Raw genomic sequence first — 12259 nt, 5'->3', positions numbered from 1 at the left:
AGCAAAATGAAAACTAATTATCAATGTTCATGAATAAATAAATAAAAATTATGTCCGTTTTTCTCATTCTCAGGAAAAAAAAAATTATGATAAAAAAGATTATTTAGCTATTACGAAATTCATACAAAAAATTTCAAGTCATAATTTAGGATATAAGTATATTAATAAAAATCATATTTATGTAATTTAGAATTATATTTTTATTTAATACGTATTTTTAGAAAATAAGGGGGTGTGAAAATTAACTGCCATGAATTGGGTTATGCAGGCCCAACCCAAGTATTTCTTAGTCCATTTCAGATCTTTCTTCTCAACTTTTTTTCCAGAACACAAAACGAATCTACATCAAATCGTCTCCCTCTGAATTTCGATCCCAAGCAATTCTCGCGCCCTTTGCTCTGAGGTAAACTAAATTTCCTCCTAGAATTTCTTTTTTTTAATCTTTTTCAATTCTTAGTATATTTTTTTGTTTTGCGATGAAAAATTCAATTCATAATGTTCAGCAATCGATAAAGTCGTGTTAATGTGACAGGGGAAAAAAAGAAGAATATGAAATGGGAGGAACCAGAGGGCAAAAGCTTTCTGGAATGCAAAAGCAAGTACTTAGCTTATACAGAGGATTTCTACGTGCAGCACGTTCCAAATCTGAGGAAGAACGCTGCAAGATAGAGTCTGTGGTATGTCAAGAGTTTCGGCGTAATTCCAAAGAAGTGGATCGGAAGAATTTTCAATACATTGAATATTTACTTCGACGTGGCCATAAACAGCTAGATCAGCTCAGGAACCCTGGCACCACTGGCTTATCTTCTTTGCAACTTGATTTCTCTAAGTGAAATTTTAAAATACTTTTCATAAAGATGTTGTCAATTTATTATTCTAAATTAACTCAATATTGAAATGCTTGCCTTTTTTTATGCAGAAAAATAAATGAATTAGTTGATATGGACTTTCCTTTTGATTGTATTGTTTATTTAAAAAATACTTGTTAATGCTGCTAAGCAGGATCCACATGCTTGTATCGTATTATAATACATCACGATTGCTTGAGATTGAGACACGGATTCATTTCTTAACAAATGCTTACTTTCAAGGGGGACGTTTTACCTATTTGGCAAGGTCACGGTTTAAAACTTACGTCGCCAAGTTTATAAAATGTTATCAAATTCAATAACTAGATTTTTCACTATCAACTAGCTAAAAAACTATCATCTAAAGATAACTAGAAATTAAGGCACTTTATTGAAACTAGAAATTAAGTTGAACTTTGATGTGGAAAGATAACTAGAAATTAAGGCACTTTATTGAAACTAGAAATTAAGTTGAACTTTGATGTGGAACAAGAGATGAAGGTAAAATTATAACATTGCAAGACTACATAATGTTACAAGATGGTAATATAAATTTCCGCAAAGCATTAAAGTTACAATTCCTTTTATAAAAGCTTTTGCTGCTCAAACAAAAGACTGCGGATTTCTATATAATAATATCTAGAAACCGCATCAATTTTTCCAACAACAAAAATTTTGAATTCAAGTTCACAACTCAATGCAGTACATATTACAAGAAAATGAGCAGGTTACACTAAGAAAGGACAATGATCTAGAACACGCTAATACTAAAATAAGCCGTCGATATCAAAAAAATACAATTCATCGAGGAGCGCCATAAACTTGGGTGGAGTCATATTGGGGATAAGCAGGCTGAGGTGATACTGTCTTGCCATACGCAGCTGGAGCAGTTCCTGCTGCTGGTACAGCCGCATAAACTGCTTGTTGTGGGTTAGATTGGTCGTAACCAGCTTGAGTTTGTGTCGGTTGAACATAACCTGGCTGCACAGTTGGTGCTGCACTATATGCTTGTGCAGCCCCGCTGCTGTAGGCAGGATCTTGGGGCGCTTGGTAACCATAAACTGCATTGTTAGAGGCTGGCTGTTCAGGGTAAGTCTGCTGAGAAGATGGGTAAGATCCATAACCAGTAGGACCAACTTGAGCATAACTGGCTGCGGGCTGAGCACCTGGCTGCCCATAACTGGGCTGTCCACCTGGCTGGGTATATGCTTGTCCAGGAGCAGATTGAGGGTGACTGTAACCATCTGCAGCTGGGGCGGACCCATATGTGGGATATGCTGCTTGTGACGGCCCAGATGATGCATAAGGATATGGTTGTTGCACTGTGCCATATGATTGTGCTGGAGTAGAACCCTGATACTGAATTTCTCCAGGTTGAGTGGCTCTAGGGTGGCCATAGGACTGAGGATGTTGTCCTTGTGAAGGTGGCATGCCATACAATGGAGGCTTACCATACTGCTGCTGAGGCGCATAATTCGCTTGAGCACTGGCTTGAGGATAGGTTGGCTGAGAATTTGGGTGCCCTCCATAAGGATATTGTGCAGGGGCACGGTTTTCATACTTTGATTCATCATAACCTTGTCCATAACCTTGTTGAGGATGTCCTGCCTGCTGATAAGGTGTCTGATGTCCATAATCCTGGCCCTGAGGCTGTCCATAATTGTAATTCATCTGAGCTGGTGATGGGCCCATGGAGGGTAAAGGAGATGGGCCGGTACCATGCTGGGGGACTAAACTGGGATGCTGCGCAGATGATGGAGCCTCAGATGAATGACCCCCTTGTCCGCCGTAATAATCATAACCACCATTATGTGAGGGTGGCCCCTGCATACTCTGGTGAGGCCTTTGCTCCCAACCAGAACCATAACTGCTCCTTGGAGCCATATGTTGAGGATAATTACCATAAGGAGTAGGAGCATATGATTGATTGTGAGAAGGATATGGCCCGCGGTGTTGATAGTCGTACGATTGCGGGTGGCCATAATGTGAGCCTCGCTGACCCCATTGAGGTGGGCCACCAGATCCTCTAGGCGGACGGTAAGCCTGCTGGCCAGAACCACCTGTTGATGACCTGATAGGCTATAAAAGCACAGCATACAAAAGTAAGTAAATAGGAAAAAATAATATTAACCAGAATCATATTCAGAATAAATTGACTAAGCCAAAATAGCAAAGATGCAGCTATAGCGATCCAATTAAATATTAAAATCTGGTTGCCATGGTAGCCAGGAGAAAATATTTGCATGCGCACACATTTACAATTGCCATGATATAAATCTGGTTGAAGGAAACTCCTCCGAAAATAATAAGGTAAAAACAATTTTCTCAGGACAATTTCAGAAGAATGTAACATTACAAATGTGGCATGTTAAGACTATGTAATCAAAATTTCTGCTGAATGGCAAGTAGCAAAATAACAAGCACCAAGCTGTCAGACAATATAGTGTGTAGCATGTCATTATCTCAAAGCTCAGCTACGGTAGATGTAGTAAACAGTTATACAAAAAGGTTGTTTGATATTATACAGTAAAAATACCTCACCTTAGCAAATATAGGAGAGTGAAAAAAGGCCAACAATGCAAAAGCAAAACTAGGAATGACTGACTATAAGCTAATTTCAATCAACCAATTTCACAATAACTAGACAAATATGGTGAATCTTACAAGAGGCGACAGATTGAAATACTTCTGCTGCTTTCAACATACCAACATATTCTAGATATTATGATTCAAAGACAGAATGAAGTGAAAACTGAACCACGTTGAAACAGCAGTGACAACTCATTGGACAGATCGTGTCAAAGTTGCCTATAATCACCATATTCCAAAAGGGAATGAAAATGCATAGCAAACGAATACATAGGATTAAGCATGATAGTCTTCGCTCGGTAAGAAAAATCCACAAAAGCACATTTTAGTATACAACATTCAAATCAAGTTTTAATTTAAAAGATGATCAAGCAAGTTTCTTTTAGATAATTTCTCAATCCACCTCTGTATATTCTCAGAGGCCCCCACTAGAATACACTACTGGAAGGATCCTTCCGGTAGCTAATAGAGGGTGGATTGAAATATTATCTTTCTTTTATATGTTGCATTTAAAACATTAACTTGACACTCATCTGATATATGGTATTCTTTGCAACCGAGAGTATGATCAGGTCAAAGATATGTTAGAAAGCAGGTAAATGAACATATTTATGCTGGTCCTTGTTCATATGGCTATCGTAGTCTTTTCAATTTCAACCAAGAAGATCACCAGGCCAAAGATATGTTAGAAGCAGGTAAATCAACACAACATACTTGTACTGGAATCTAGGAACACATGACTACCTTCATTAAAATCTACCCAACATCAAAGCAGACCAGATGACAAGAATTATTTATTATGGTTTTTCTAATTACAGAACTAGATAGAGGAATAGAACTCAAACACAGTTTAAAAAATCAACAAACGACATGACTTCACCAGGTATGACTCTTTTCTTCCAAAAGGTTTCATACAAATCATACAGCTGCTCTTTTTGAGCGCCAAGGCCAGCACAATATAGTCTTACTGATCATTATTTTTAAGTCTTGAAGCAATCTTACCAACCATTAAACATCCTGCTATCGGAGGTTTTTATGCCTGCCACCTCTCTTCAGAGCATGAAAGTGAATATGCTGTCTATGACATCAAGAAAGCAATGCTGACCCCAAGGAAAAGGCAATGGCCAAATCTGCATTTTTAAAGCCAACCAATTCGAAATTGGCACCTCAAGAAAAATAAATCATTGCAACTGTCATCTTGGTTTACATATATGATCTTCCTAAAAGATTTAATTGACCTTGGCATGGATTATTGTTCAAATTCCAAACTCATGAACACTGTTTCATGTGATCTATCTCACTTGCATGGCAACAATTGATACAATACTTCCATAAATGAATCAAACAGGCATCAAATGCATGGACACTCCAGCGCACACAATCACGTTTTCTATAATGTTCGCAGATACAACTGTAGAGTAACACTAACCCAAAAATAGCATACATATAAAGCGTTTGTCCGTATCTATTTTAAACATGCTAACAATACAGGAAATGTCTAGATCTTTTTTCACAAGGATCCCTATATTACGAGCAATCATTCTTCATAACTACTATTTCATTGCATGATGGAATCAAATGAAGTGATAAATAGAACTCATAACTATAGGAACAATGTCAAAATCAGCCACCGATGAGATATCTTAACTGGTCATACATGCTTTCAACCAGCGGCAAAACATAAAAAAATATCCCATATACTACTTCAAATAACTTACCCAATACCATGATACTAATCAAGAACGACAGCACATTGCAACCAATTAAAGCTAAATATCCCTTGGTCACTCCCCAGTCAGCATGACATATAAACCCCAGTCTACCATAGAAAGGAAGGAGGCATAAGTTGGCACAAAAATGGGTCTGGACGCATGCAAGATAATAAAGGCTACTTTAAGTCAAGAAAAACAGCTCAGTTTATTTAAGAAAATTTAATGAGTGACTGAACTAGTTTATGCACCATGTTTTAAACAAGAAAAAGAAAAAATTGCAATAGAAAAAGGAATATCAATAATACATCAAAAGGCAGAAGGTTAGCATTGATATAATAGTGTGGTAAACAGAAATTCGTAGTTAAAAAGGTAAAAAATAAACAGAAATATACTTAAATAATATCTAAACTATCTAATTGCAAACATTATCATCACAAGATAGTATAGCAAAACAGACCTGAGTCAAGACTTCCTTTATCATTTCTTGAGCAATTTCAATTTGCCTCTTATCACCAGTAACTTGGACAGTCCTTTCTTTAGATTCGTCGCCCTCGGGAAGGTGTTGAGGAATCAACTAAAACAGTTAAAAGAGCATCATCAGAGCCAATAAAATTAGAAATCCTAAAAGAATGTCATTGTACAAGAATCAACCAACTTTCTCCCTCTTACAAAATTCAATACTTCCATTATTGCAACTCTTAAGATTGAGGAAATTAGATTCCAAGAAATCGAAACCCACAAAACTCTGCTAGTAGAGGATATCACTCAACAAACCAAACAACAACATTGCACTAATTTCAAAATGCATTTTTAACAAACGGCCTATCTGATAGAAAGTGAAAAGGAGAACAAAGAAAATGATGAGACTCAATGAAAATGTTTGGATTTCTTAGCCAGCTAATTCATTTCCAACTTAGTTACCATCTGCATTAACGGTTTAATACCAAAAAAGAGTGAGGTAAACAATAACAACTACCTGGATGCGTGCCCCAGTTTTGGTCTGTAGGCTCTTAATTGTTTCCCCACCTTTCCCAATGATTAATCCTACCTGTATATTTTGAAATTCAAAGCTTCCTTAACATAAACCATGAATAATCTAAAACATAAATAGACGGATATTATCAGTTTATCACCTTCTCGTTTGGAACTTGAATCTGAACTTGATCAGATCCCACTATAGCCTGAGCTGGGGAGAGGCCTCTAGCAACAAGTGCAGGGGAACCTCCAGCATCAGCCTGTGGAATTTCAATAGAAAAAAAATATAAGAATAAGAACTATATTATAATAATAGCAAGAGAAAAACAAGGATGACACAAATATTGGATTTGGTATCGAACCTCAGCAATCACAGCATTCATTAGCTTTTCGGCCTTCTCTATACTTTCCACAGTTCCTATTAATTCCACAGGCCTTGTCGAAGAGTGGGGATCAGCTTCAGCATCCCTCGTAATCTGGATCTTTGCACCTGAATTAAACTGCAGGTACCGTATAGTATCACCGGACTTGCCAATAAGTACACCAACCTGAACATAAATGGAATGCAACTAAGTAGTTAAATTGCTTGCAATCCAACACATAAATTAAATTTAAGATTTGTACAGAACACGGCTTCCAGTGACAATGTAAGAAACAAATATGCCTGCCTAAAACACGTCAGTGATGGCTCAAAAAGCATAACTATGGACCAAAAAAAAAGAAGGAAAATGATCACCCATTATCGATAACATAGAGGTAAGAAATGTGCGCACAAAACCCACAATAGAGAGGACCAGCAAAACGGGGTTTCAAGCTACTGAAGATACAACCACAAAGCCATTTTCCACTTAGTAAGGACATCAAAATTGATTAAGCAACCAATGCTCTAATGTAAATCATATCTAAAGGTAATGCTTGGATTTTCACGAATTAGTTTGTCAATGTTTCTTTTATCTCCCTCTATCAGACTATCATCCATGTGATCTAGTGTAAGTTTGCTTTCCAGTTCGGAGCCCCATACATCCCATGAAAAACAAAGAAAAAACATCTTGTTTAGCTTTTAGTTGGGTCTGAATGTCCGATTGTAAACTGATTTTTGCTTCAAGTTTGGCTTGGAACTCGGTTTGAAATGGAAGGGGATGCTTTTGAATTGATGCATCAAGCTCATTCAAAAATATGTTTGCAAGCTTCAATCCTAACATGCATCTTGTCTTCTTAATGAAGCGACAATACATCTTCTACCCACATGACCAACTCACCCAATTAGATTACAAACCCCAAATTCCCCTCTAGTGTAATCAATTATAATCATGTCATGTATGTTCATTCAACGATCATAACGGACACATGAGTCATCTCATTCCTGTAGACTACTTTCTCGCTGACTCGTGGTTACCAAGTAGCTGCTATCGTTAAAGAGAAAACAAGTTACAGCAAATTCATCTTTTTCATCTACACTCCCTCGCAATCTGGCTAATGGTACTTAATGTGTTACAAAAGTCCTCAAACATGGGCAAGCGTGAAAATATGAATTTGAGGAAAACAATAGGGTGTCCATAAGGCGAGCATTTTTGTAGTGAATGTGTTGAACTCAGGCAAGCTTGATTATTTCAACTCAGTAAAAAACAAACACATAGTCCAAACAACTGGTGTAATGCACATTAGGAGTCCAATTCTGAAAACACATTGGAGCCATCTCAACATATGGGCATGCATCCAACATATAATCAATCAGTAAACAAACCCTTACAAAGAGGAAATATCTGAAGTGCATCATGTTCTTCAACTAAACATTGTCAAATTTGTTTGTACACAAAGTCAAAGATTGACTATAAGCATGCGATGTGATTGAGCCCAATAATACGCATCTAAACCTAATAGAACAAAGGTACCTTATTGCTAGGAACTTCAATTCTTCTTGTCGTTGTGTCAGACCCAGATATAGGTTGCTTTGGTCCAGAAGAAGCATTTTGCTGAAAGCAAATACAAAAATTCAAAAACGGGCAACAGTAAAACTTCAGGGCAATTATAAACAAATGGAAATATGTCGTTCTGGTATCTAAAAATCTACAGTGAGATATCCTTTAACAATTATAAGAACTTTATGATAAAGAAGAGGAATAGAACTGGAATACATTTTGCAAGGCGGGATCAATAGAACTGGAATCAGGTTGTTTGTCTCCAGAAGTATCTTTCTCATTAGCCTCCTTAAATGGTTGTTCAGTTTCCTTAGAGGGCTCCTTTTCTTTTTCTTGTTCAGAGTCTTCAACAGGAATCTCTTTAGAGTCCTCGACAGGAACCTCTTCGGCATCCTCGACGGGATCCTCCTCTTCGGCATCCTCAACAGGATCCTCTTCAGCATCCTCAACAGGATCCTCTTCACTAGAAGTTTGTTCCTTGGCAATTTCTTCTAAATCACCTTTGGATACATCTTGAACTGCCTCCGAAGGACTATTCTCCAAAGTTGCATCATTTTCCTTCGGTTCTTGATGTCCATTAGTATTAGCTACAAACACCAAAAACATAACATCAAAATACACTAAGAATCACAGTAGAATATTCATCGATGCCAAATTTTTATACTATTGTGGTTCTAGAGGATGAAAAATGAACTAATTACGAACATTTTACAAGTTGGGGAACAAATGGAGTACCTAGGTCATTCTGATTATCGTCGTCAAGGCGAGGGCGCTTGTTCTCGCCCTCGTCGGCAACTGCGGCGTCGGTTTCACCACCGTCGGTGTTAGATTCGAGAGGCTGTTGTTCGGTGGGTTCAGAGTGCAGATCTTCGAACTTGCGCTTACCATCGGATGGGACGGGGCTTTGAGCGGGTGCAACAATAACTTCTTCTTCGGCCATAATAAGGTGTGAAATCGAAGCGCGGGAGTGAAGAAGTGGGTGGGGATGAAGATGAGAGAGAAATGAATGAGACGCGAGTTCGATCGAGATGATGAAAGGATATTTTATCTCAGGAGATGGATTTTAGGGTTACGACCTGTCTACGCTATTTTGCCTGTCACGTGTGGGCTTAAACCCCTATGTGTTGTTTCTCTTTCTTCATGGGCTGATGGGCTTTGTATTTAATGGGGGTACATGAAACTCTATTGTTACGGAAGTCATTTTCCAACCCTCGGATTATGAGTACCCTCGAGCAATATTTTAAAAACCAGTCAGATCCGTCATCAAGCCGATGAGAATACTAGGTCATTGGTTCGTTAGTCGAACAATTGAGTCAATAGATGAATTACATGATTAATCCGGATTAAATCGCATAATTCGGTTGAATAAATTGATCTCTATAACAAAACTATATAGTCATTAAATTGGTTTAATCTGATGACTCGGTCTCAAAAAAAATCACGACACCTATAAAATTTTAAAATATCATAACTTCACAAATTCGTTCTTTAAATTCAATTCTAAACATAGTAATCACAATCAATAAAATAGCACTCCCTCTATTTTAAAATGAGTGTCGTTTAAGGTTTTTCCACACAAATTAAGGAATGTACTCTCGACCAATGAACCAATAACACTCGTTTAAGGTTCATTGTCTCGACCGACCGGTCCGGTCTAGTTTTTAAAACACTACCCTCGAATAGCGTTTGAAAAAAGCATCTACAGTCTCAAAATCTATATAACCCTCGAGTAGCGTCAAAAAAACATCCACAACTTCAAAATCTATAAAATTTATTTCATAAGTTATAAACATTTTATTAATTGTCACATTTTTATATAATGATGGTAAGGGAATAAACAAATAACAAGACAATTTGATAGTCATTTAAGCTAGAGTGTCAAATTACAACGTAAAAGAGGTTTGATGTGTCAAGTTAACTTGGTTAACATTATAATTAGATAAGCTTACAAACAGTTGGGTTTATATTTTTTAAGGTGTTCGAATTACAAAAGAGTTAAAGACAACACAGGAAGTACACAACAGTCTCATAAAAACAAGCAAAAAAAAAAGGAAATGTAAAAGAAGAGAAAGAGATAAATAGATAAGAATCAAACATTCAAGCATCACCATACCACCGAGTGATAAACGTTTAGGCATCATCATACCACCAAGAACTAAACGTCTGAGCATCATCATACCACCAATTGAACCATATTAGAGCTTGGCAAATATAATCACCATTAACATAACAATATCATCAAAAAGCAACTTAGGACCACAACCTCAAGAAAACCATGGCACACATTTGAATCCCTATCGAGAGACCATAAAGGGTTTGTAAGCTAATTAGCGGGAAAAACATAAGTAAGTCGGTGACCTACCAAAATATCATTTTCGGGTAAGAGAGATGCACATATATTCCATATCATCCACGTCGATCTACATTCTTTGAAAAAATTAAGTTGTTTTGGCATTTTCTAATAGTTCATACCAAGGAGTGCCAAATAATGATAAGAACAATTTTATCTAAGCAAACCACCTAGCGAAGACATACTAATATATAGCATGGTCGATGAGACTATAAGTCCCTCAAGCAAAGTAATATGTCACATGGTTGATGAACCTATAAGTCCACAAGGCAAGGTACTGACCCTATTGGACAAAACTTTTATCAAGACCTCAGACAATACTTAAGACTAAGTCTCTCAGGCAAGATTTCAGTCGAGCCTCTAGGGCCAGATTTGTATGTCTTGGTCCCGTCTAATGAAATTCTAAGTCAATCAAGGGAACAATTTAAATAACTTGGGAATTTGAAGTCCCTCAGACGAAGTAATATGTAGCATGGCTGATGAGAATAGAAGTACTTCATATGAGGCATTGACCCTCTTAGGCAAGACTTTTATCAAGCCCTCATACAAGACTTAAGACTAGGTCTCTTAGGCAAGACTTTAAGGAATTAGAATTTCTTCTCAGTAACCTTGCAAAAATTGAAACAAGACAATTAAGGGGACCTCATTAAAACCCTTCCCACATAAGGGAATGAATGTCGCTCCTTCGTCCTTTCCTTTGTTGCTCTATTGTTTTTCTTGTACCAACAGTCCTTGGCCAAATGACCCCATTTTCACACATTTTTTCTGATAGGAGTTTTCTTCTCCTCTTTTTGAGGACTCATAAGTCATATCACCGACTTTATGCTTTTGCATGTTTGACCAAGACTTCTTGCTTTGAGTATTGTCTCTTTTGTCTTTGAATTTGTTAGCACCACCATGTTTCTTCCATGTTTGAACCTGTAGGATCTGTATCGAATTTTGAACCCCTTACTTCTCAATAATCTGTAACCCATGTGCCTCTAACGAACCAACCAAATATTCTAATTTCATGATTTCAAGATTGTTGGATTCTTGAATAGTTACGATAACGTGATCAAAATGAGAGGTTAATGTACATATTTTCTTCTCAAATATTATCTTAACAGTAAGGGTTTCACCACAACCTTTCATGAAATGAACAGTATTATGCATTTTCGACATATAGCCTACAATATTTTCTTTTTCTCCCATCTGCAGTAATTCATATTGACTTTGCAATGTCTACAACTTGACTATTTTTAACCTTCCCACTTCCTTCACAATACTTAACAAGAATATCTCATGTCTCCTACGTCAATTCAGTATGAGAAATTCGATCAAAATTTGTCACATCTACTGCCAACTAGATACAATACGCAGCCATGAAATCTTTTTTCTTCACATCCTTACGAATAACTCTCTAGGCATCAATTGCATTGTCAACAAGCTCAAGGACGACATTGTTGACCACTTATAGGGTTTCATGAAAACCGAACAAAGATTACATCTGTTTTCTCCATCAGATCCAATTTTTCCCGTCAAGAATTATAAGGGAATTCAAACTGCCATTGGTGTTATTTATCTCTGCAGCGATTGATTAACTACCCACGATCCTAGAAACATGATCACTGACGTATGATTATTGAAAACATGACCAAACCTAACATAATCTCTGATGCTCTAGATAGTAATTTGTTAATGTGTCAGACATCTTTAGTGAGGAGAGAAAGAGAGAGAAGGAAGAATAAAGATTAACAAAGCAGAGCAAAACAAAATAGAATAGAATGAAGCAATATGGATTAAAACGAAATAAAAATGTCTCTTCATTATCGGAGTATTTCATAATAGAAAAGACTAATTTTCATAGAAAGTTTCTCATTCAACTTT

The 12259-nt window shown here is 37.0% G+C and overlaps 2 protein-coding genes across 3 annotated transcripts; one reads left to right on the top strand and one right to left on the bottom strand.

The window, feature by feature from the left end:
• The first annotated feature begins 261 nt into the window (after nt 1-261).
• LOC131652525 (succinate dehydrogenase assembly factor 1, mitochondrial) lies at nt 262-942 on the top strand. The gene is made up of 2 exons (XM_058922401.1): nt 262-403; nt 533-942. The coding sequence occupies exon 2, from the start codon at nt 555-557 to the stop codon at nt 831-833; it is 279 nt and encodes a 92-aa protein (XP_058778384.1). The 5' UTR covers nt 262-403; nt 533-554; the 3' UTR covers nt 834-942.
• Nucleotides 943-1379: 437 nt separating this feature from the next.
• Nucleotides 1380-9144, bottom strand: LOC131652523 (uncharacterized). 2 transcript variants are annotated; one of them, XM_058922399.1, is made up of 8 exons: nt 8779-9144; nt 8260-8630; nt 8017-8097; nt 6487-6672; nt 6283-6384; nt 6123-6197; nt 5607-5723; nt 1380-2927 (listed from the first exon to the last, which is right to left on the bottom strand). In XM_058922399.1, the coding sequence occupies exons 1-8, from the start codon at nt 8981-8983 to the stop codon at nt 1650-1652; spliced, it is 2415 nt and encodes an 804-aa protein (XP_058778382.1). In that variant the 5' UTR covers nt 8984-9144; the 3' UTR covers nt 1380-1649. The 2 variants fall into 2 exon arrangements, with proteins under 2 accessions (XP_058778382.1, XP_058778383.1); XM_058922400.1 differs by having other exon boundaries at nt 6126-6197; nt 8779-9143.
• Nucleotides 9145-12259: the final 3115 nt, after the last annotated feature.

This window comes from Vicia villosa, linkage group LG2, assembly GCF_029867415.1.
Source record: "Vicia villosa cultivar HV-30 ecotype Madison, WI linkage group LG2, Vvil1.0, whole genome shotgun sequence".
NCBI classification, from domain to species: Eukaryota; Viridiplantae; Streptophyta; class Magnoliopsida; order Fabales; family Fabaceae; genus Vicia; species Vicia villosa.
The sequence above is the reverse complement of the archived record's forward strand: the minus strand, read 5'-3'. Positions and strand labels throughout refer to the sequence as shown.